The 25,836-nt window shown below is 38.3% G+C and overlaps 1 protein-coding gene across 13 annotated transcripts in view; it reads right to left on the bottom strand.

Annotated features, from left to right (window-relative positions):
- DGKI (diacylglycerol kinase iota) overlaps positions 1-25,836 on the bottom strand; it is a 376,792-nt gene that overhangs the window by 52,340 nt on the left and 298,616 nt on the right. For 10 of the 13 annotated variants that reach the window (XR_012490351.1, XM_074315319.1, XM_074315321.1 and 7 more), the window contains 4 exons: positions 18,723-18,792; positions 16,516-16,556; positions 15,520-15,647; positions 13,625-13,747 (listed from right to left, as the gene is read on the bottom strand). Coding sequence is in view for 11 of the 13 variants with exons in the window: in XM_074315319.1 (XP_074171420.1) it covers positions 13,625-13,747; positions 15,520-15,647; positions 16,516-16,556; positions 18,723-18,792 (362 nt within the window). In the remaining 2 variants the exon portion in view is untranslated. The remainder of the gene's footprint in view (positions 1-13,624; positions 13,748-15,519; positions 15,648-16,515; positions 16,557-18,722; positions 18,793-25,836) is intronic. The other 3 variants (XR_012490352.1, XM_074315323.1, XM_074315329.1) reach the window with 1 other exon arrangement.

Genomic DNA, 25,836 nt, shown 5'->3' with positions numbered 1-25,836 from the left:
GAGCACTGAGAATCCCCATCAACTATACAATCCTCTCTTTGTTTGCTTTTCCTCCCTCTAATTATGAATATTGCTCTAAAGACAATGCACAAAAGCACATACAGTAAGAAAGAGTGCAGGCGAGAAGGAGAGTGAGAGAGATGAAAGTTACAGCAGCCACACAAAGTGGCATTGAGATGAGAGAAAGACAAACACATGCTCTATTCAAGTGGTCACAAACCCATTCAGGGACTGCCAAAGAGCCTCAAAGGTAGCATTCACCACCAACAGAGGGGAGGGGTGTGGAAAGCGCAAAATCGAAGGAAGGAGAGAGAGAGAGATGGGCATTTGTGTAGAGGTAAGGAAATAAGTCCCAGAACTCCAATAATAAAGTTTGCTTGGGAGTCCTCCATTTGATGCAAATTTCCACTCATTCCCTTCATTCTCATAACGTGCTATTCTTTAAGACTCTCCTACCCAAATATATACCCAGATGATCCCCACAGGAGCTGTACTTGAAACATCTTGCGTGTTTTTTAAGTAAGTTCTGTGTTTAGTGATATCTGGCCTTTCAAAAATACCTCTGTTTTACCACTAGTTTATACAATTCAATTTCTCCTGTACACACTCCTTAATCAGTTTGCTGAGAAATGCCCTTTGAGCTCGAAATTTTACTGCCACCTACTGTTCACCTCTGAGAACTGCAACAAAATGAGGGCAAAGGGAGTTGGAATTGTGAGGTTAAAGAGATGAGCAGAAATGGGCTGAAATGGGGGGCGGACATAAGGAAAAAAAACAGATAACAGAGGTGACGTTGAAGAAACTAATACTTAACAAGCTCATTCAACACGAAAACTTGACCATCACACTTTTTACTGCCTAAAATATGAACACTGCTGGGAAATATTATAGCATTTTGAAGACATTAAAAATTTGTATTTTAGACAGAGTGCAGCCATGCAGATATTAAAGATGTGATGTCTCACATTAGAAATAAGTATTTGCAATATAGTTGCCTGCTTAAGTTCTAAAAAGGGAGTAAAAGAATAGAAAAGGCATGTTATTATTCTGAAATCCAACACAGAGAGCCAGTTGGGAGAACCCTTTAGAAAAAGCTGGCAGCTGGCTTTATGCTGGTGACTCTGGGAGCCCTGGCCAACAGCCCCTGTTGAGACACAATCCATCTGGAGTTTTGTCAATGTGGACTTTTTTTCTTAACGCATAAAATGAAACGCATAAACTGAAACGCAAGACTCCGGACTGTAAAGGCAAATCACGTGAGTCCTGTATTCCGTGTTAACACAAGACACTTATACAAAAGGCCATCTCATATATTACATGATTCAGGATATGCACTACCTACCTTGTGGGGCTAAGATAATTGAGCAAGGGTTTACCCACAGCTCATGGCTTTTATGAAATCAAGGAAAGGCTTCTGAATCCTGCTTTAGAAAATGGAAGAAAAAAAATGGTGGAGTTGGAAGCTGCTTTGGCACTTCTAAAGATAACTAACATACCCCAGAAGTTTTCCTATCAACATCTCCTCCCACCTCACCTACTTCTTGGAAGAAGAAATTCATGTTCAAGACACTGGCATGGGAAGCGGAATCTGAAGAGTCTGCCTCCCAACTCTCCTGCATCTAAGAAAAGGATAGTTTCTAAGTAATATATTATAAACAAGCAAAAACAGTAAAGGAGCAAACAGTAAAACAATAAATCTCATCAGATTCTGACACATGATAAATGCATACAAGTAAATCATAGTACTATTGAGAACAAGAAGTGAAAATGGGCCCTACAGACTCTACCTTTGAGACTAATTCAATGAATTCAGTGTCTGAATATGGATCTCTGCTGTGTGCTGAACTCCATTCCAGGAGTGGTAGGAGACACTGAACTGGTAACGTTTCATCCCTCTTTCAAGGAAATTCTCAGGGGGTAGTGGGGTGAGCCAAACATCACACAGGGTATTGGAGAAAACTGTAAAGCACTGTTTATGGTGGTCATGGCTCTTAAGCTTGGTGATTAGTGCAAGAGCCAGAATACTTAGGAAAAGGGAAAATGTGGTCCCCATCTCCCTGAATTCCAAATAAGTAGTCTCTTCATGTTGTAGATTTGTTTCTTGCCCCAGTCTCCTTAAGGCTGTGGGTTCAGGGCTCCCCGGAGGTTCTTGAGAGAAGTTCCACTCTCTATACAATTCCTGCCCCACCCCCACCCCCCACCTCCCGATTCTAATGGCACAAAAGTCATCTCCTTCACATCCGGGACCCCACACCTGAGCATACCTAGTGATTACTGGTCAATGTCCCTCCACCCTGAAATTTTCAGGCAAATATTTTTGGAAGGATTTCAAAATTATCCAATTATCTTTTATCCTTTAAATCAGTTTAATCAAACTGTTCACCTAAGGCAGATACACTGAAGAAACAAGAAGTTTTGATGGGAATTTGAGAAAAAAGCAAAAGGACTGACAGGTTATTTTGGAGATGACTTGTTAGAAAGTTGTCGGGAGGCTCTTGAAACCTTGCAACAGAGCTTTGGACACTCAAAACACTGGACTCTGAAGAAGGGGGTAAAATGGGACGACCGACAGCAGGGCAGGACACAGAGACCCACTAGGACTGCCTCTCCCTCCCCAGGACTTCCTCACCTGTGTTCCCTGGGGCCTCTGCACCTCTCTGTGGAGATGGGCAGGAGGGAAAGAGGTGAGGCAGTAGTGAGCTGATTCCTCAGTGACCTCCAGAGGAAGGAGAGGGGATGGGGACAGCCTTGGAAAGATTAGTCCCAGGACCAGTGGTCAGAAGAGAGGACGTCTATGCAGAAATATTTCACATCGCAGGAAGGTGGACCAGAGCCATATTTAGGAGAAACTGTGGCTTCTTCTCTCTTCTCTGATTGTTAGAATTAAAAACAAATATTTAGCTCAGATCCTGACAGGCACCCTTACTTACAAAGTGACAATCAGAAGGAAGGAGAGGGTGCCTCCCACCTTCTCGCCTGTTGCTAAAATGAGCTATGGAAGCCCAGTGACGTGTCCCTATCTGGTGTATGTGCCCTGAGGTATGTGGGTGGGATCCCCTCAGGATGACAAGACAGTGGACTTAACTTTGAATATTTGCCCCTTTCAAACAGGAAGGAAAAATCATTGTTCGAATCTTCAGAATCTGTGCCCCTTTCCTAACAGCATGGACATTTTCCCAGCATGCTCTGGGCGATGATTCTCAACCCTCTTGACTGAATTTTAACCCCGATGCTTAGAAACTGGGCCCTCGAGGAGACATGCCATCATATTGCAGGACTAACATCCCCTACATCGAGGTCAATTTGTTTTAGCTTGGATCCCATCCAGCTCACCCTATGTCGCTACTCCATTTACCAACCTAATGAGATTTTAGTGTCAAGCTGTCACCACCAGGCGCTTAAAAAAGATCCAGTGACTGGTTCAGGGCTGAGAGGATCGACTGCACAACAATGAATGGCACAGTGACCGTGCCCTCAGCATATGGCTGCTCCCAGGGGAGACAAGACAGGCCAAGCACCCAAATCCTCCCTTTTCTAGCACAGCCACAGAAAACAAGAAACACTCCCATGCCTATACGGGCTTAACAATACCCTCTCTAACTTCTGAGGGCAGAGGGAGATGTAGTGATCATTTTCCCGGTTTTAGAATGGGGCTTAAGTAGTTTTGTCACAAAACACTCTGTCGCCTTCCTACCACTTTCCTGAATGCCCCAAAGCGGAGTGTATCATTGGGAGGAAAGAGAAACCTGCTTGGTTTTGTTTCTAAAGAAGACTCCAGTAGGCCCCTGAGAGGCCCTTTCCATGGCCCCCGCCTGTTAGCTAACTCCGGAAAAGCACTTTTCTGCACATATGGCCGCCATGCTTCCTACTGCCTGGGCTCTGCCCAGTCTCCTAGGAGGTCCTAGGATTCTGTGGTTCCCCGCATCTCAAGGTTCTTCTCCTCCATCCAAAGAACATCTAGAACCTCTTCAAGGACTAAATGTCACTGCCATAACGGAAATCATCCCGAGATAGGACATGGGATGGCTCTTCCTCCCGACCCCACCCCACCACCCTGCTCATCACCAGTGCCTACGACTTCTCAGACCCGCCATCGTCACTTTTACTGACTCCCTTCTAAACCAGCAACATCTGTCTGAGTCAGGGATTCAGTGCATCTTTATGACTGTAATATGTGAATTCCCTGGATCAAACCGATCCTTATTAAAATCTGAAATATGTAAATGGCTTCCACAGCCGAACAGAAATGTTTAACATTTTATACATCGTTTTGTGCCAACGGCTATGGGATTAGCACTGGGTTTCCTCTAGCGCTACAAACAGACGTTCTATTTTAGTTTGACAGAGCACCTTTTCTCCAACATCCAACATTCCTCCATTCATCCAACAAGCCTGCCTTATTAAATGCCCGTTACTAGCTGTGGTGCAAAGTGCTGTGGATACAGAATGAGCAATCGGCAGTTTTCCATCCAAGGAACTCACATACTTTAAAGAAAGCTCCAGTCAACTTCCCTTCACATGCACACTATTCCTGAAGTGTGAGTAGGTAAGGCCGCCATCTTGTAAAAATGAGAAAAGGGAGCCACTTAACAGTAATAACATTTCTTCATGCTGTAATCATTGGCAAAACTTGGAGCTCCAGTAAATGGAAGGGCAGAATTTCTTGGCATCATTTTAAATAAAATGGATATTTAATATTAGAGTATGTTTACCTTAGTACATTTCTTTCTTTTTTTCCCTCCCAATATGGGCCAAAATAAGATCTGGCACATAAAGAATTCTATTCTGGCTCTGCCAATAACTAAACTTGGAAATGGAAATGTAATTCCATATCCAACAAAAGCTTTAGGGCCCCGATATGCATAACTGTTTGAGGTGCAAATAAAAAAAGAACAGAAAAAGATCTCTTATTAAATATTTTACACACATAAAGGGACAGACTATTACCATGTGCTTGGCGACAACAGAGAGAGTAACAACTTGAGGTAAGGCAGGGAGAAAAAAAAGGAAGATACATGTCAGTTAGAATGTAGTTTTTCCAGCCTGAGTGATAAGTTAGGGAGAACAAGATTTAAACCAGTCAGAGGTAAGTAGGGATGAGACCCAAATATCTTAGTGAAACAGATTCAAGAGACTGTCTCTATCTTCACAAGACCGATTTCATCTCTAAGATATATTCCAGCAAAACCTGCACCCCACTAAGAAGATTAATTTTCTCCCTCTTATCTGATTGTGATGTTTGAAGGATATTTCCACAACCAAAATCATTGTCAATAGTCTGTCTTCCGGCTGAAAACCTGGAGCTTTGACAACATGCACAATTATCTTTTTTATTATAGTCAGGCCACCACCTAATGTTCCAAGAAGAAATTGGGAACAGGAAATAGCTGAAGACAAGAGGGGAATAAAGCGATTGTTCCTCTGTTCAGACCAGAACCTTCTAAGGTTTTGGAAAGGAGGGAGGTTTCAGGATTATCTTCTTGATATAATGGTTCAGAATTACAGACTACACTAAAAAGGGCAATTTTTCAGTTTAGTGTATTATTAGGAGTTTTGGACCTCTTTAAATAACTTGCCAGTTCTACAGACTTCCTTAAGCCCACATACGGTCAAGTGATGCTAAACTATCATTGATTTCATTCAATTATTCGAGGTACATTTCCAGTCATATAATGATGAAAATCAGATACTTATCTCTTATGTGCAAAGGTTAAATAAGCATAGAAACCTTAAAAAGCCTTTTTTTTTTTGAGGCTAACATTTTTCATTAATTCTTTAAGTACTCTTCCTTTTCACATAAAAATTAAAAAATGAAATGTGTAGGAAGCAGCGAATTCTATTTCCTCTTGTTTCCAGAACAGATATTGTAGTATAAGATGTTAGATTCTGTAAATTTTGCATTAATTTTAGCAAGTACTGAGTGATGCCATTTATACACACACACACACACACACACACACACACACACACACACATTTGACTTTTAGACCACCACATGGCATGTTTGACTATTTTCTTTTTTCAAATGTCTGTTAATGCAGATAAGGTTACTTCATAATAATGTTAAAAACAAACTATGCTAACGATGTGATAAAAAAGTAACATTTAAAAAGTAACACATTATGTGGGGCCCTATCTTTGCAAAAGTTTTCTACTATCAATTGATTTCGTTTCAGTTTTCATTTGATAGTATTCAACCATAATTAAGGTTGCATAAGCTAACTGCTTCACGTGTCACATCCCCATGTTTATCTGAGTGCTGTCTTAAACTGTTGCTCTAGCCAAAGTAACGCCATGAAATCATATGCAGACTTGACCCATGAGTTAATGTGAAATGCACTGTTAGTGCCATGTGAAGAGGCTCTGGCTTTGCTCCTATGTGCCACCATCATGTTCCCACCATTTTATGTATTTTAATGGCCTTTAAAAAAAAAGCAAAACCAAGTACATAATGAAGATGGTTTTCATTTGGACAAATAGCTTTAATATTTTCATTAAACTATGCAAAGAATATCTTGCTGGCACATAACTGTCTCCTTAACCACTGAACAGTTCATCCACTTGAATAAATTGTACATTGTAAAGCTTATAGTAGCTAATTATATTATTGAATGTATTGTATACTATATTAAATGTGAATTCATACCCCTTTATTTATTTATTAATTTATTTTATTGAAGTTCATTGGGGTGATAATTGTTAGTAAAGTTATATAGGTTTCAGGTGTACAATTCTATAATACATCATCTATATATCACAAAGTCATTGTGTTCTACTTCCTATTTTAGATTACTTTGGAGATACACACACACACACATACATTTTTAAAGCCAAGGCAATCTTGAGAAAGAAGAACTAGGCTGGAGGCAATTGCTTCCTAATTTTAAACTACATTACAAAGCTATAGTAATTAAAACAGTGTGATAGTGGCATAAAACAGATATATAGATCAGTGGATTAGAATAGAGAGCCCAGAAATAAAACCATGCATGTATGGTCAAGTAATTTATAAAAAAGGAGCCAAGAATACACAATGAGGAAAGCGCAGTCTCTTCAATAAATGGTATGGGGAAAACTGGATAGCCACATGCAAAGCAATGACACTGGACCACTACCTTACACCATACACAAAAATAATTCACTCAAAATGGATTAAAGACTTGAATGGAAGACCCAAAACCATAAAACTTCTAAACAAAAACATAGTCGGCAGCTCCTTGACATAGGTCTTGGCGATGATTGTTTTGAATCTGATGCCAAAGGCAGAAGAAACAAAAAGTGAAAATAAGCAAGTGGGACTACACCAAACCAAAAAGCTTCTGCACAGCAAAGGAAACCATCATCAGAATGAAAAGGTAACCTGTTGAATGGGAGAAAATATTTGCAATTCATGTATCTGGTAAGCGTCTAACATCCAAAATAAATAAAGAACGCATAGAACTCAATACAAAAAAAAACCCAAACAACTAGATTACAAGATGGGCAGGAGATCTGAACAAACATTTTTCCAAAGAAGACATATAGATGCCTAACAGTTCATGAAATGATGCTCTCCATCACTAAACATCGGGGAAATGCAAATCCAAAGCACAATGAGATATCGTTTCACACCTGTTAGGATGGCTGTCATCAAAAAGTCAAGAAACAGCAAGTATTGGTAAGGATGTGGAGAAAAGGGAACACTTGTGCGCTGTTTGTGGAGTGTAAATTGGTGCAGCCACCATAGATGGAGGATCCGCAAAAAAAAAAAAAAAAAAAAAAAAGTTAAAAATATAACTATGTTATGACCCAGCAATTCCACTTCTAGGTATTTCTCTGAAGAAATCCAAAACACTTAATTTGAAAAGACATATGCACCCCTATGTTCATCACAGCATTATTTGCAATAACAAAGATATGGAAACAACCTAAGTGTCCATCACTGGATGAATGAATAAAGAAACTGGACATATAAATCAGTCATTAAAAATGAAATATTGCTATTTGCAACAACATGGATGGAACTCAAGGGCATCATGGTAAGTGAAATAAATCAAACAGAGAAAGACAATTACTGTATAATTTCTCCTCCATGTGGAATCTTACACGTATGTTAAAAAAACAAGCTCACAGACACAGAGAACAGATTGGTGGCTGCCAGAGGCAGCGGGTAAAAGGGGTGGGAGAAATGCGTGAATTGTTTTGTCTTTTTTCTTTCACTTTAAATAAATTGAATAAAAGCAAAACAACAACAAAGCCTCAATATAATATTTAAAAAGTGGCACCACTCATTGAAATGCTTGCTTAATAACCATACCTAAAGAACTGTTTCCAAGAAATAAAATTTTAAAAAAAAAAGTGAAACCTGGAGGAAGCAGCAAATTCTATTTCCTCTTGCTTCCAGAACAACACTATGCACATATCCATTACAGCACTTACCAGAAGAAGCTAGAATAATTGGTTTATGTAATATTTCCTTTTTGAAAATAAGCTCTTCAAGGATAATTATTCATTTAGTTTTATTTCTTCAGTGCCTAGATATATATATTGTTCCTAACTAGAAGATGCTCAATATTTATTTGCTCAATAAATGAATGATTCAATGAATGGCCCAACCTGTTTCTTAGAATCCCAATGAGATTATAAATCAGAGCAGACTCATTATAGTTCTATTTTTGACATTATCTTTGGTGAGAGACAGAGATACTCTGCCTATCATAAAAATCCCATTAGCTCTGCTTAGCTGATCGGGAAACAGATACCTGCGTAGACACAGATGTCTGGATTGAGTATCTGCCTTCGGGTGGTTCATTATATCGTCTCCCAGTGTTTTAGTCTGGTGGCAAGATATTCTATTTTTACCTGTGTGACCTTCATCTTAGCTCTTTCAGGTTTATCACTTGGAGATACTAAGAAAAAGTGCTTCTCCTTCAGTCAACTTGGGGGTTTCACATAAACCACAAAATATAAGAACCAAAAGAAACCATTCTTATTTAGAAATTAAAGGAGACCTCCCAGTCCCTTTACTGGCTTTCCTTGAACTCATATGATTGAGTTAATTCTATCCTATTTTCAAAGATAACTTGGAAAGAATTGTCACTGAGTTTCATCAGAGTTTTCATCGAGTGCCTTAAAAAGAAAATCTCACAGACCCTAAAGTTGAAAAAAGTCTTCCTTAGAATTCAAATAGATTCTCCCTGCAAAAATTTTTAAAAATGAAATATACTCTTGTTTTTAATTGTGGTGGTACAATCCATGATAAAAGCAAACCTCTTTCAGAATCACATTACTTTAAGTAGACCTTTCTTAGACACTGAAAACATTTTTTGAACTTAAAAACAAATTCCCTATGGTTTTAGCAATAATAATGTGAGTCAACCATTTCTCACCAACTTATTTCAAAATTGGTTCTTAAAGATTGTTTTTTACTATGTTCCGTAAGTTTCAAAGACCCCATATGCATTGTACACCTTTCTTTGGAATTATAGTCTCTAGTAGAGGACCTAGGTATAAGTGGTCTCTGTCTATATATTATATATAAACATATTTTTTCCTAAAAGTTATAATATTTATTCCATATGAAATTATAATATAAATGCAAAGAGTCCCAGTAATTATGGAAATCTAATTCATTCTTTTTGTTCATTCTGTCTCAGTGTCCCTGAAGTAGAAGGAAGGTTGATGGATCTAATAAGTAAAGTTTAAAACGATGAGAAAACCTTGGGGAGACTCAAGGGGGTTTGGTCAGAAATAAGTTTGAAGGGGAAAAGGTTGCAATTACAGCGCTCTATGTTTCCTAACAGTCATCTATTATAGTCATCTATTATATTTACTTTTTATGAGTTTTCTCATAATTTTTCCTGTATTAATTACCTTTCTAAAGAATCATTTTAAAAAAACATTGTTGGTAGTCATCTATTATATTTTGCTTTATTCTCCTTGTTATTGATTTGTGTCTTTATTATTTTTCTTTTGTTTCTTTGTTCTCTACTCTGGGATTCTTCATTAACTTTATCAAATTGATTGCTTATTTATACAATCACTTTTCCTCAATTGGCAGGTATCAGTTTTCTGATACCAATTTAGAACCATACACCATTGTGTGAATACCATTTTATTGGTTTCCTACAAATTCTAATGAATAGTATTTTTAGCTCCCAGAATTTAAAGTTTCCTTTTTATTTTTTTTATTTTTTATAGTAGGTTATTTGACATTGTGAATAGGATGTTGAAATTGAACTTTTCCTATCTCCACATGGCTGGAACTTTAAAGCTGGAAGCACCAGATGCCTGTTGTTCTTAGAATATCACTCTAATTCTTCAAACCCTGTTCACATACTGATTCTTCAATATTTCTAATGAGAAAATAAATTTTCCAATATCAGGTAAAGTTAAAACTGTATATACATCCTGCAACACAGAACGAAACACGTAGCAGGACGTCCACTACATTTCTTAAATAATAAAATATTGGAAATCAACATGAAAATGGAGAAATAAATTATGGTATATTTATGATGTCAATGCCTTATCCAATAAACTGATTTTAAAAAAAATACATACATATGTATCAATATAAATACATATTAAAAAATATGATGTTGAATGAAATGGCAAGTTCCAAAGTGTATGCATTGTATGATGCAGGTGATGGAAAGCACAAAGATAAAACAAAACAAAACAAAAAAAGCCCATAAAACAATATATAGTTTTATGCTATTCTATGTTGTTTATGAATTGAAAGAAAGACTTAATGCAAACAACATGAAACAATAACAAGATATATCAGGATGGTTAGCATGTGAGTACCTTTCATATAATTTTTGTACTTATTTAGATTTAGGTATATTTAATATATATTTAATATACTTTAAATAAATGTTTACCATCATCATTTTTTGTTTCAATCTTTTTTAAAAAGCAAAAATATTTGCCTTAAAATTAACTCTCAACGATATTTACTTTTGGTTAAATTTGTAGTCATATATACATATTGCATATACATATTGTGTTTCCCCGAAAATAAGACCTAGCCGGACAATCAACTCTAATGCATCTTTTGGAGCAAAAATTAATATAAGATCCGGTCTTATTTTACTATAAGATCTGGTCTAATATAATATAATATAATATACCAGGTCTTATATTAATTTTTGCTCCAAAAGATGCATTAGAGCTGATTGTCTGGCTCAGTGTTATTTTCAGGGAAACACGGTAGTCTCCCTATATTGCAGAATTTTTCACTTTGAAAATGGCTAAAAGAAAAACAGAAGTCAAAATAAATCTTTCTTGGGCTGTGGGGCTCTGAGAACCCTCCCTTTGAGCTGGCCCTTAGGGAAGATAATGTAGGACAGTGGAAAAAGCATGGAGATGGCAGTCAAGCCAACCTCATTCAAACCACGGTTCTCATGTTTGTTATCTTGGGTGACTGAAGACGAATATTTTAACCCTTGTGAGGCTCAGTTTACTCATCTGCTAAGCAATGGTGAGATTTAAAAGTTATTGAAAGAATTAAAGTTTATTTAACTATGGTACAAAGTAGGAGGTATTCTATTAATAAATACCAGCTATTACTGACATTATTGCATTACATATTATTATATATTCCTATATAATTGCATTATTCCATAACCACAAGTATACCTATTTGTATCAGAGATGACCTCTGAAGGAAATAAAGAGATGCTTTTCCCAAGGAATGAAAGAACACAATAAAAAAATTTTTTTAAAGAATTAATAGGCAAATTAGGGTAGGGTAAATTATTTACTCTTTTAAAAAGGTGATTTAAAACAACCATTTTTATTCTGCTCACAGATTCTGAGTCAGGGTCTCAGACAGAGCCCAATGGAGATGACTTGTCTGTATTCCACGATGTCTGGAGATTCAGCTGGGAAGATTCAGAGGCTAGCAGTGAATGTTTAAAAACTTTTTTCTGCCAAATCACTTGGAAAACAAACAAAGTACCATTCAGAGTCAGCTGCTCCAGTGTATTTAAGAGCTAAGGTAGTGTAAATGACCGGGAAAACTGGTATCTGCCAATTGAAGATCAGTGAAAAACTAAGAGAAATCCCTGAAAAAATAGTACAACCCACATAAAAAATCAGAGTTGAAGCTGATATAGAGTTGTAAGAACTTGGCTATTATGCAAAGTAGTACATTTATTTGTGACTCTTGGGAAGAATATTTACTATCTTAGAAACTACCACTTCACATATAAATTAGGGCATAGGAAACTATATTGAGATCATACTCTTCTTTTTTTGAAATAGCCTGTATATAAGAACAACTGAAACATTCATCTGGTTTCTCTAGGCTTAATTTCTACTTCTGTGGCTAATTAAAACTCTAATTTTCAAATAAATCTGCCCACAGCTAGGTGGACACTTTTATTAGTCATCAATGGGTGGCTGACATCCTGGTTCACAAGCCTCAATTCTGTATAAAATAGAAATGGAAAAAACATCTGAATTGTAAACAATCAAAATGCCATCAGAAACTAAGGACATGGTTTAATTAAAAAGGAAAATCCATGGTAATTCACTTTTTCCTTTCCACTCTTCACACAACAAAATAAGAGGTGGTACAGAGAAGCAATTAAAATGAAGTCACCCTTTGCTCTCAGAGTGTCTGAGTACAACCTTTATCAATGAAATAATTAGCTGCAGATTTCTCATTTTTCTCCCCTTTGTCATACGGAAATTGCTTCCTGTATTCCTTTAGAAACAATGCATCTTCTTGCCTCTTCAGTTAACCCTAGGCTTCTAAGAATTGTAGTAATCTTGTTATTTTGTAAAAATAGTGAGACAGTGTGGTTACAAGGCCACTATTCAATTCGACGAGGGCCTTGGATGGGACTGGAAACCAGCCGAATTTCATGGGTCGCAATGAACTTGCATAACCTCTGAGATGGGGTGATGGGCTTGATGTCAAACGGGGGGCGTGACTGAGTGTGGCCGTGACCACAGCCTGCCCCTAGCACCTGCTCCTGCAGAGATGAATAGACAGGAGGGAGGAGACGCTGGACATAAATGTGCTGACACTATTGCAAACTCCCGACATTCACCCTACTTCTGACCATGACCGGGCTTCAGAAGAAAGCACACCTACTATTCTGATCTATGAACAAAGGCTGCGTTGTTTATGTAGAAAGACAGAATTCACTTGAGCCAACAAAACCACCTGGCAGCATTACCCAGAGGACACGTCCACAGGCTCAGGACTGGACACAAATGAAACAGCTCTAACGGCACGTGGAAATGTTCACACAAATGAAAACTATGTCACTTCCAAACTATTCATGATCTCTCTCATGCATGTTGTCACGACGCGGCCAACATAAGGACATCTGGTCAACACTGGATTCCAGTAAAGCAAACACCGGGGAGGTCGAAAGTATTTCTAGAGCCACATGAAAGGTCTCGGTGTGGTTCGGGAGTAAGAGGAACGAAAAGCGAAGCTCCGTCAGGGGTTTGGGTGGGTAAAAGTGAGTGAAATGAGTAAAATGTCACACCACGGGGTGACACAGTCATGAGACAGCATGAACACCACGGAAAAGAGAATCCTTCCCACTGGTGAGGGCCCCACGCACTCCTCTCCCAGCAATCACAGGGGCACACAGGAAAAGAACAGAGAGAGAACTCTTACTGTAGCACACGGGAATGGCTGAGATCTTTCATATATGAGTCCTCATAATGCGGAGTTATGATGCCCAGCCCACTATCACTCAGCATGCGTTTCCGTAGGCCAGGGTTCCACCAGTCTGACATTCTGGGAGAGAGAAGGGCACCAGACAGTTTAGCAAAGGCAGCCACAGGACTCGCTCTACTCTTTCTCAAGACGATTCTTGTTTCTAAACGTGAGAGGAGAAATTCATCTTCACTGGGTATTTACGAGGCATTTCACATCGATTATGTCATTGAATTTTCTCAACCTGTATGATTCTGCCCCCCTGACAGATGAGAAAACTGAATTTGCAGGAGATGTGATTTAAAAGGTGACATAAAGAAGAAGTCATGGAGCGTGATGCAGAAACGCAGATTAGAAAATAACAAAGCCCATCCTCTTTCACTGCTTCCCTGTTGGTCATTTATTTCCAGAGGGGGCCCCGGATGAGAAATAAGAAAGGCACTGATTCAAGTTCTGGTGGATTTTCAGGCTGCCTTCATTTTGGAGCTAGAGCTAATAGAGGTCCGACCCAGAGCAAAGCCATTTCTTTTGGCCATTATTTGACATGGGGAGAATGACAGGTAGGGCAAAGACCAGGGAGACCTTGGCAGAATGGGTTCACTCTTATCAGATCAAGGATTAGAACCCAGATCGGGTGGAGTGGGAGGATACCTAGGTTCCAGTACCTACTGCTTCCGCAGTAGGACACGGCATCTCACCCCACAACTAACAGGCTGGATTTTCAGTACATGGACTGTGAAGGTGGTTTTCTCCGGCACCTTCTGGGGCTCCTAGCATTACATCAGACCACCCTATGCGCCTGTCGGCTTTCCCTTCTTGCCAGAACAGCTCTGGTATCACTACGGCTGGCTTCCTAAACACAGCAATAGATCTCTTCCATCCTGCCACTTCTGTCTTCTCTTGATGCGTCACACACTCTCCTACATACTATGGATATCAGCTGGCTCTAGCAGAGCGGGAGAGACTCAGAAATAGCAGTAATGGTCAAATAAACTAGGGAAGAGGGGTAAACAGTCATAGGGGTTACTTAAGTGAGTATGTCTGTTTATAGTGAATGAGGATGTATGCACAGTTTGTATATGCTATTTGAGTGCACGTGTGTGTGCTTTCCAGGGAAATCCTTATGGTAACTATTTAGTCTTACATACCAGTAAACCACTGAAATTCATTAGACTTCACAAAGGGCAGAGATTTTTATCTGTTTTGATTTGGGTACTCTTGTTTCCCAAGGGCTTACACTAATCCCTGTCACATAAAAAGTTCTAAATAAATATTTTTGAATTGTTGAAATAACTTAGAAGTATTATGAATATTTTGGTGGTTCAATGCAGTGGTTAAATGCACAAGCTCTGGCATCAGAAAACCTGGGACAGAATCTCAATTTTTCCATCTATTTTCTGTGCAATCTGGGAAAGTTATAAAATCCTCTAAGCATCAATTTTCTTATCCATGAATTTAGGATGATAATAGTGCCAAATTTGCAGGGTCGCTGTGAAATGATGATATGATGATTTTTAATAACATCCTATTTAATGAGAGAGAGACCACATTCACATAACTTTTATTACAGGATATTGTTATTATTGCTCGATTTTATTATTAGGTATTGTTTTTAATCTCTTACTGTGCCTAATTTATAAATTAAACTTTATCAGGAGTATGTATGTACAGGAAAAAACATAGTACATACAGGGTTTGTTATATCCATGGTTTCAGGCATCCACTGGGGGTCTTGGAATGGATCCCCCACAGATCAGGGATGATGTCATTAGAAATGTCAAATCCAAAGCCACACAAGAGACACTGATGTCACTGTGGTGACCATCACACCACCCAAGGAGACGCAGACTCACCCTGAGGCTTGCTCCACCACCAGATCAGGCATTCCTGGAGGTGTCCCCGCCTGCTGTGACAACACCATATCTGGGTCCAGAATAAAAACCTCATCTTGAGAAATCTCCATCACAAAGTGCAAATGTTCCTAAGGAAGAAAAAGAAATCCGTCAGATGATTGACAGGAGGCTCAAACCCATCATCTGAAGAAGAACAAAACAAAGCATTCTTGGTCTTGAGGGGGTCATGAAATTCTGTGACACAGTCAATGACCACAGTGTATTTTCAAGGGCCGGGTCAGTGGATTTCCCTCCTTGAAGCAACATCGTAACAAGAACTTGGCAAGGAGGAGGGGTGAATCCCCCTTGGTTTGGATTCCTAGCTGACCAGGATCCTGCTAGGTAGAACCAGAGGTGGTCTTTCCTCTTCTTCCTCCCAATTACTATCAACGTAGTGACACCTGCATGCGACTTGGTCCAGCATGCACGTACAATAACCTTGACTTCCAACCCAGGATAGGGTCAAGGCTAAGTAGCATGGTTAACAGCTGGTTTTATAGCTGGATTTCATACTGGACTTTCTACAGGAGAATTTCGAGAGTGGGAACACTTGTTATTATTGGGCATAAGAATTTTATTTTCTCATTACTGAACTCTGGGAAGTGATTAGTTGAAACTAAGTAGCCTAGAGATACCCTCAAGTTCTCAAATGTTTAAAGGCATAAAATTTGACTAGAAAGCAGTAAAAGTGGCAGTGTAATTAAAAATCTGGACTGCAGGCTGGTGGTAATATTCACAAGTCTCTTATCTTCCGTACTCATTTGCAAGGTCAAGCCCTATTATCTTGAGTCCATAAATCACAAAACACATGAAGACAAAAAGCCCGTGGCTTAGGCTAGGAGTACCATTCCAAAGTCTGTAAATGTTTCCATTATAAAAATGTATAAGGTTAGCCGCCAACAAAGCATATTTACTTGGGATTTTTTCACTTTCACAAGTAAGCTCAAGAAAACTTACCTGAGATCTGTCTATTCGATAAAAGCGATCAGCAGAAGTTGCTAGGGGGGGGAGAAAAAAGTGTGTGGCATTCAGTGTCCTGTGATCTGGCACTAAATTTATAACCTTCTGACCTACCACGTCAATCAAAAACCTTACATTTAGGGACTACTGACTGGTCCCTAATCTGTTAAGAGAAACTCAGGACTCCAACGCCTCAGCTGCTGCTATCCTACTGTTTCGAAACCCCTTCTTTCCCCATATACCTGCCTATCTAAATCTTACTTGTGTTTTAAAGACCAACCACATGCCACCTCCTCTGCGAAACCTCGCTCAATCCATCCTCCCGACCCCAGAGAGAATTCACTGCTCCTACCCCACACACATTTGCATTGTTTCCATTCTCACAGAAACCACCTTCACAGATAATGATGACACTGAGATGCCTGCCTCTTTTAAGGTCTGTGTTTCATTTATTCTTTAACATCTCCAGATATTAGCGCAGGATTTTAAACAGAGCTGGGACTCCTTACGTATTTAGTAAGTAAATAAAGTTAGCAAAAAAACCCAAAAAACTGTGGTAGCCAGACTTTCCAAGGAAGCGTTCTCCTTTTGGAAAGGAGCTTGAAGAGGCAGAGCCAGGGACTGCATCTGGTATTAAGGAATCATTTCAGTTTAAAACTGAGTCCCTAAGCTATGTCGGAAGAAAGCAAAACAGAAAGAAAAAAAATAAAAATAAATAAATATATATATATATATGTATATATAAATTTAAATATCCATCCAAAAGAGATTGAGCTGCAGCTGTGGCTTGAGAAAAAAAAACCTTACAAACTTTGGGTTTTCAGAAATTATTCTGATTAATCTTAATAGTGAAAAGAATTACTTTTCTCCTTGCTTACATCTGAGTCCAACTATTATACATAGATTTTCTACAAAGTACATAGTACTAGAGGGAAAAACTCAAAACGCAAATAGTCATTCAAAAATCATAAATATTTAATGACTAGCTTTTCTCCAAAGGAAATGAGCTAAGAAACAAGACAGTCACGCTCCCTGCCCTCTAAAACCAACAGGAGAGTAAAATCTGCCTGAGAAGGACTTATTCTAGTCTGTTCTTTTTAACCACGACTGTAATTACCTGTTAAAGGTTTCTAATAAAACTATTTATAGAGTAAAACTAATCTGGGTTAAGACCATTCTCTACAAGTATAATTTTATCTAAGGCTATATATAATAAAACAGACTATACATAGAACAATTCATGTAAGTTTTCTTGGTATTCTTAAATATAAGTTGTTCCTCTGTGCGTTCAGGGAAAACAAGTGATTATATTTCTCATGAGTAGGGAATGGAAGAGCTGGAGAAAAGAACAGTGTAAATTACCTTCAGAGGTAGGTGACAAGCCATTAATGAAAACCTATGTCATGATTTATGTGGGTTAGATTTCATATAGATACAAGTGTTCATCTTCATAATACTGGTCGTTCACACATTTTATCCACATTTAGATCCTCTCAGATATATACACAGATAAACATGAGCGGGGTCTATGATGGAAACCACATGTCCACACCGACAAGAGGGACACTGGGTAGCAAGCATATAAGCAGAAATCTACTTCAATATGGGTCATTGGAATAGAAAAGTAGGATTAGGCAAAATCTATGGAGCGAGAGATGTTTGCACTGGAAAATGGACTCATTACCCAATCAGAAAATAACTGAGCTACTAAGCATTCAATGTCATGCTCAACAGAGCAGATATGAATGCAACCGAAATTCTCTACACTTTGATAAAAATGTATGCATCACACTGAAATGGTTTAATGAAAATTATATGAAAGTTCTACAATATGCAAGTAACATACATGTTAGTACCCATCCCATACTTATTGAACACATCTACTGGCCTCAATGTAAGACAGGGACTCTTCATGTTTCAGGAAATGGAGGGGGGGGGCACTGAAAGGGAAATGTCCGCTTGAGCGATTTGATGCTGAGAATTTCAGCCAGAGTTAACCAACTTGCTTTGAGGGAAATGACTTCAGGAAGGTGTACTGCACTATCAGCAAGTCCTTATCATTTGAGAGGTTAAGTACCATCATATGGAGCCACGTAAAGGGTCTCTGAACGATTTTTTGGAAAACTAATGTCCACTTTATCCATTAATGTCTTGCCCTGCTCTTCCCCACCCTCCACCCCTCCATGAAATACAGAAACACTCACCATCTAGAAAGCACCACCGTGGAGAGAGTCTCTGAGCTGAGAGTGCCCTGGGGAAGGAGGTTTCTTGGTCCTGAAAAGAGAGACACATGCTTGTGGCTCCATCGGAATGACCTGAGGGGCTTCCCTCACTCAACAGACACTACCATATCACCTGTTTCTAAGAGCAAGCATCCTTTCCCAAGCAAAGCACTAGTGAGAGACCAAACCATATCTCTTTACTAGAAACAGAAATAGGGACTCTGCTTTGAAATGAATTATTTCACATAGAACTCCCACGTAAAATTTTTTAAAAAGTCCCACATAAAATTTCCAGGTTTTCAATTATTCCTTTAAACATTCATAGATGATAGAACTTGGGACATTGACTTCCTCCGAGGAATTTCTTTCTTTCTCTTTGTGAGGCTGAGGAACTACTGGCAGCTGGCTACTACTTACATTTTGGTCCTCCACACTGGTACAAAAATGTTCTCTATTAAGAGAAACTCTACCAATGATAATTTAGAAAATAAATTAAACAGTGCACTCTAGTTTCCAACCCGTGAGTTGGAGCATTCTAGCTCTGGCTCATAGTGACATTGAAATCACTGACAGAAATAGGACCAGTGAGGAAGGGGGCCAGTTTCTATGGGAAAAACACTGGGATTTGACCCTTAGTACGGATGGGAGATGTTCAAATATAGGGAATATCCTTGAAGAGCAGCTGGGTCTGGATGACCTTATGTGTACAGAGGGGTCAGAAGAAGAAAATGGGAATAACAGAAGATGAGAGCCAATCAGAGGTTGCATTGACGTCCTCAGGAATTTAACCAATACTCCTTACTGCCTCACTTGACTATCAATCAAAACCTATGTGTGGTTCTCAAAGTGTGAACCCTGGAACAGCAGAATCAGCTGGGAACTTGTCAGAAATACAATTCCCGGAGCCACCCCCAGTTGACAGAAACCCTGGAGGTGGAATCCAGCAATCTGCTTAACAAGGCTTTCTGGTGAGTCTGATGTAGGCTAAAGTTTTAGAACAATGGACATGAAGTTACCAGGACAAAAGGGATCCATCTTATTATTAGAAAGCTTGGGTATATGGAGCTTTTCAGATTAATGGATTCTGTAAATTAAATAATTGATAGAGGAAAATTGGTGTCCTTGAGAACTGGTACCAAAATTTATATGTATACATATAGAATTGATATAGCTATGGACACAGAGAAAAATATATACTCCTCCTTTTTGGACTGGCTTTGTCACCCTGATGGTTAAGCTAAATGAAATCTTGACATGTGCTCAGTGCCTATTTATACGAGAATTACGTTAGACATTTTGAGAATTAAATTTTGACACATCAATATCGTGTTTTAAAGGAACTTAAGGTTTTTAATGTACTTTTACAAAACATATAAAGCTACCAACACGTCTCAGTTGGGTAAAAAACATAATTATAAATCAAGAAAAGTAAAAGTTATTTGAAATATTTAGTGGTTACTGTGAAAGCCTATAAATAAAGATATTAAACAGAAACATGGCTGTCTTCTCTAGAAGTAAAGGGACTTAAACACCAAGGATACTTTCTAAATTTTGATATCGAAAATGCTACCGAGACCACCATTAAAAAATATCCTAAATATCCTAAAAAGTATCCTAAAAGAAATGCTTGATTTATTTTAAAGACCTAAAGATTAATAATGTTATTGCTCAAATATTCAAATTAGAGAATATTGCATATTATCTAATTTAGTTTAATAAAATGCAGATAGATATATTGCCTTAGTCATGTGACTCACTGATCCATAGACTGGTAAAGTAATACTGATATAATTGTATACTTTTTTATGTATGACTGTCTGTGTGTCTGGAGAATTTCATGAATGTGCCGGGCTTTTATTCATTTATTTTGCCTATCTTCTGTTCATTTATTTATTCTCACCTTGACCCACAAAGCATTTGGTATAACTCAACGTCCTTCAAGATGTTTTGTTTAAATGGAACTTGACCAGTTTGCTTGGTGAAAACACAATGGTTGACATAGAGCTCTTCAAAACACTTCTGGGTCTTTAAATACTTCAGCCAATCTTTGAACTCCCTGAAACGTCATGCTAAATTTGGTGTGTCTATGTGTATGTGCATTTTCCAGGATAAAGGAACCACTTTTTTTCCCATAGATTATCAAACCCGCAAAGGTTAAAAAACTACTAATTCAACAGTCAAAAATTTAGGTCAGAGACAATTCAACAAAACAAGATTCTCATCAGTAATATGCCTTAACAATATCCAGACACACAGGAACAGCAATTACTATTCCAAAGTTACCGGTGACTGCAGTATCAGACAATGAAGCTCTCTCTCTGGCAGCTATTCTCTTGGTCGTGGGCTAAATTCAGGCCAATTTCTATACAGAAGGAGGTAATGAACTTTTTGCTGATTTCCATCCATGATCCCTCCCAAATGTTTGCTTTCAGCCATCTAAATAAAGTGCCATTAAGTTCTACTTGTGTTTATTTTTTGAAAAACAGACAAGTGGAAAAACTACATATATGGAGTATTATATTGCCTTAATAATTGAAATTAATCAGTACTTGACTAATTAAAGGCACAGAAATCTCATGAAAAATAATTTATTAAAAAATAATGCGATACTTTCCTGGTCCCACCTGAAGATTAAAAGTTTCTCTGAACTAGGTTTGCATCCTCTCCCTCCTTTTTTGAAGCTTTCGACCTTGTTCAAAAAAAACCCAAAAGGGGACACTTACTACCATAATGTGGTACTATGTTGAACTGCAAAGGAAAAATGTAATATCTCCCCAATCTAGGGAAGATTTATAATGCAAAGCAATTAAATTACTTGTTTAAAAATTTTACATATTAAAAACATATGTAAAAGCAATGAAGTCTCAACAAAATTTTCCCTTTGGATCTAATCTAGTCCACACATATATACCAGCGGTGCCAAAAAAATGTATACAAATGGACACTTTGGTCAACATTGCTCAAGCAGTAGTTCTCTGTAATCAGAAGTGTCTGGACGCTGATGGGAACCACTTTGAGCACCTCTTGTAATTGCAGAAGTCAAACGTGACTTGTGTTCATCTTTTGTTATCAGTATATATTAAGTATTGCAATTTTAATATGGTTTTCCTTTCTTAAAATGTGTATACATTTTAAGCACCCTCTGTGCATGTGTGTACCGTTGTATAGACGTGGAAAAAGGTACAAAAGGATGCATAGCAGAAAAGTGCTGTCCTAATGTGTATTTTGGGTGGAGGGTTAAAAACCAAGCAGAAGTCTGGAATTCTGTATAATCGGAAAACTACGATAAGCCAAGATTATAAAAGCTGGCACACTTCAGGACACAAGTAGTTCAAGTCAAGAGAAATACTTCAAGGATTTTACTGTCAGAGAAAAATGCACATTTGCATAACAGGGGAGCAGGAATTAAGGGAAGCAGATTGTTGAGAAGGAATTCACAGTAATTCAAAGCGATGGTCCATGAACTTCTTTCTGACAATCATAACTAATGATGGTTTATAGGTGATGGATTCTTCTGTACTCAGGATTCACATAATTCCTACATCTTGTCCATCTACACCCCTTTCTCTCCTACTCAGAAAAGAGAATTATAATATCAGTGAGTGATGTTAGTACAGAAGTAATATTAAATTTGCTGAAATACTGTTTTAAATAACTCTCATTGCTAACACATTGTGGGGGATACACTTCGCATCAGGTAAACAGCTCGTTGCCAACAGAGGGTCTGGCACACGGGAAGAGTAGGTGGCCCTGGCATTAAGAAATCCTGGATTCAGGGGCAGCAGGAAGGTGACCAGCAGTGCAGTGTGGACCATGAATCAGACTGGAGCAGGAAAGAGGAGTGAGGGAAACAAAAGAGCCCCTCGCAAGAGGGCAAATATTGGCCTGAAGGGCAGACCTTAGCTTCACAGACATTCTTGAGTAGACATGGCAGCATCCATGTCACGAAACAAGAATAGCCGGAAGTATTTTTGTTTCGCAGCACATTAAAATAAATGTACACAAAAATAAAATAAAAAATAAATAAATAAATAAATGTACAGACCTAATTTCTGATAGAATCAAAAAAGAAAGAAAAAAAGAAACCAAGCTTTAAAATATGTACCTTTCAAAAGCATCTGACAGTAGATACTTAAGAAATGTGATTGTGTGAACGCAGCTAATATTTCAGGAGGTCCTCACATAATTACCTGAACTGTGCCACTATCACATCAATAGCTTTCGGTGCTCATTTAGGGCTTCTAGTCTCCTCAGGCCTCTCAAACTGCATACTCAAATCAACGATTCATCAAAGAGGTAAGATTACTTGACTTGCGCATTTTTTTATTTTTTTATGTTTCTTCTCATAAATGGTGCAATTTAGATGAATGCAACTGTCATTGCTCTATAATGTAGGGAGAATGATATAACCTTGGACATACTACGCTCCTTTAGGTTTTAAAGGTAATAATCTTCTAAAATTGCATGCTCTTTAGATGAATAATATTAGCAAATACTGCTCATTTCAAAACTCCCTGATACGTGAATTTCTCTTTTGATATATGCTAATGGAAAATCCATTTCTCATGCTAAAAATATAGCCACAGGCATGAAAGTAAATTATTTCATACACACACACACACACACACACACACTCACACATATACACACACACATATATATATATATACAAATTTATACACATGCACACATATTTTTAAGTCAACTGGCATGAATTATATGTAATTGATAAGGAAATTATCTGAACCACTATTTGGATACACATGCCAAACTTGCCCTTAATTTAGATTCAATTACTTGTAGCTGATGCACACATAATTTAATGAAGGCACAGCAGTCCCATTACACACTCCAGTAGGTTATCCAATTAAGCAATATTCACCTAGCATTTAACTATACCTTCACTGTGAATGAAATTTATTTTCTTTCATTAAATGTAGGGAGGACATAAACAGAGGCAAAATAGAAGTCCCTTTGGGTGGGAATCCCTACTTCATTTAATAATGTCCAGGCAATAATTGCTTTATTTTTAAATGTCTCTCGTTTCCCCATCCAAATTTTTCACCTGCCTGCCTTGACATCTCCCGTGCCCAACCCATCTATTCATTCATTTTTTCCTCTCCTTCCATCACCAAGTTGTATAATAATATCTCCTCATCCTCAGTGAATCAGGGATGGTTAGAAATATGTGTTTATGTATCTCAGTCCAACTGTAATCCCAATTAATAGACTAGCCATTATTATTTTTACCTTTCTAAATTCTTTCCCTTCAAACCTACTTTATCACTCACAACTCCTGCAGCAGAAAAATACAGAAATGGGACGCCCATTTTCAAAACCAGCTTTGAAAGATGAAGAAATAGTTATGATGTGGTAGGAGATGGAAATGAGAGTTGTTCTAACATTTTCAAGAGCCCTTTTTTTGCATGAGAAAGTCCTCCATTAAGGACAATAGCCGCGCGCGCGTGTGTGTGTGTGTGTGTGTGTGTGTGTGTGTGTTTAGCATTATTCACTAGTAACAGCAAAGAGACCTGGCCCCAAGCAAGTCTTATTTTAATTCCTTATTCAATCCATTTCCGACAGCTTTGATCTAGCCCAAAGGAACAACATTCTACAACGTTCCTAGCTAACTCCTGCTCTTCTTGAATACAAGATAAATTAATTACCAGGATGACTCCCTTAAACTTGCTTCAGCCCATCCATTGAAAGACTCTTCTAGAATTCAGAAAACAAATTAAGGACGAAGAGATTTCAGAGAAAAGAGACAGATTCCGAAAGGCAGCCAGTACTAAGAGAAGATAAGGAAATCAAATCTGTGTGGGCAAATACTGTTTGCCTAGGACGAGACAGAGCTCTGGTGGAACACAACACAAATCTACCCCCACCCCCACCCCCACTCGAGGATCAGGTAGGTTTGCAGGGAAACAAAGGAGGTCAGAAGATAAACAAATAGATGTAGGCTCAGATCTGATCAAGTTTTCTTAAGGAAGAAAGTGAAAGATGTCTCTAAAGGATGTCTTACATCTATTTCGAAATATTCCAACCATTCTACTGTTAGTTTTAAGTAAATTAATTCTTAAAGAAGAGAAATCACTGTGATGGATCCCTTTTTGAACCCACTGTTGAATCCTACTGTATTCATCAAATTCTCAAATTATTTGCTCATAATATTCTGGAAAGCACACATCTATGAACCAAATACATCAGTACTTCAGAGTGCATTTCACTGGGAAAATGGGGGAAGTCAGTCTACAAAAAACGCTAATTGTGGCTGGTTCCATTGCTCCTGGTTCTTTGTTTATTCTACTCAACCATATCCATAGATGACTCTTTTTCCATCATTACTTTTTCTCTTTCTGCTCCTCTTTCTGTTTCCTCATCTAGGACTTACATCTACCTATGCTCTCCAATCACATCCCTGAGAGCCATCAGAATGACTGAGGGTTTCTCAGGCTCCTCTCTACTGACATTTGGGGCTGGATAATTCTTTGTTATAGGGGACTGTCCTGTGCATTGTGACATATTTAGCAGCATCTCTGGCCTCTACTCAACAGATTTCACTAGCACCACCTCTTCTAACCGTGACCCACAAAAATGCCCAAATTGCCAAATATCCCACATGAGGAGCAAAGTCTCCCTCAGCTGAGAATGGCTAAGTGTGCTTCTACTTCTTAGGAACTTGATGACTTGGGGTTAAGATGGGATATAATAAAGTCTACAGAGAGAATAGAGAAGAAATGACCTCAAAAATCATCTTTATCAACTAGGTAGGCAGAGTCCAATTTTTCTATGAATTCTAGTTTAGCTGCCGAGCTCAAGAATATTGAGACTCTGCAAGCACAATGCATGTTGCTTGTCTGAACTATCAGTTACTGGTTCCATGAGATGCCATTAGGATGGAAGCGCCTTTGTATTTTCACCTCATAAATGGTGTAGGCAGGAATTTTCAGCAGGCTATAACTATCCAGCACCCTGGGATAACCCAGTACGCCTTGTTAGGTTAATACAAGGTGTCATTTTTTGAGCTTTAGTGCTTTGTTGGCAATTCGCTATGAATGTGGGAAAGGAAGAAACCAAACCAACGAAATGCTCACAC

The sequence above is a fragment of the Rhinolophus sinicus genome, linkage group LG11, assembly GCF_036562045.2.
Source record: "Rhinolophus sinicus isolate RSC01 linkage group LG11, ASM3656204v1, whole genome shotgun sequence".
Lineage (NCBI taxonomy): Eukaryota > Metazoa > Chordata > Mammalia > Chiroptera > Rhinolophidae > Rhinolophus > Rhinolophus sinicus.
The sequence above is the reverse complement of the archived record's forward strand: the minus strand, read 5'-3'. Positions and strand labels throughout refer to the sequence as shown.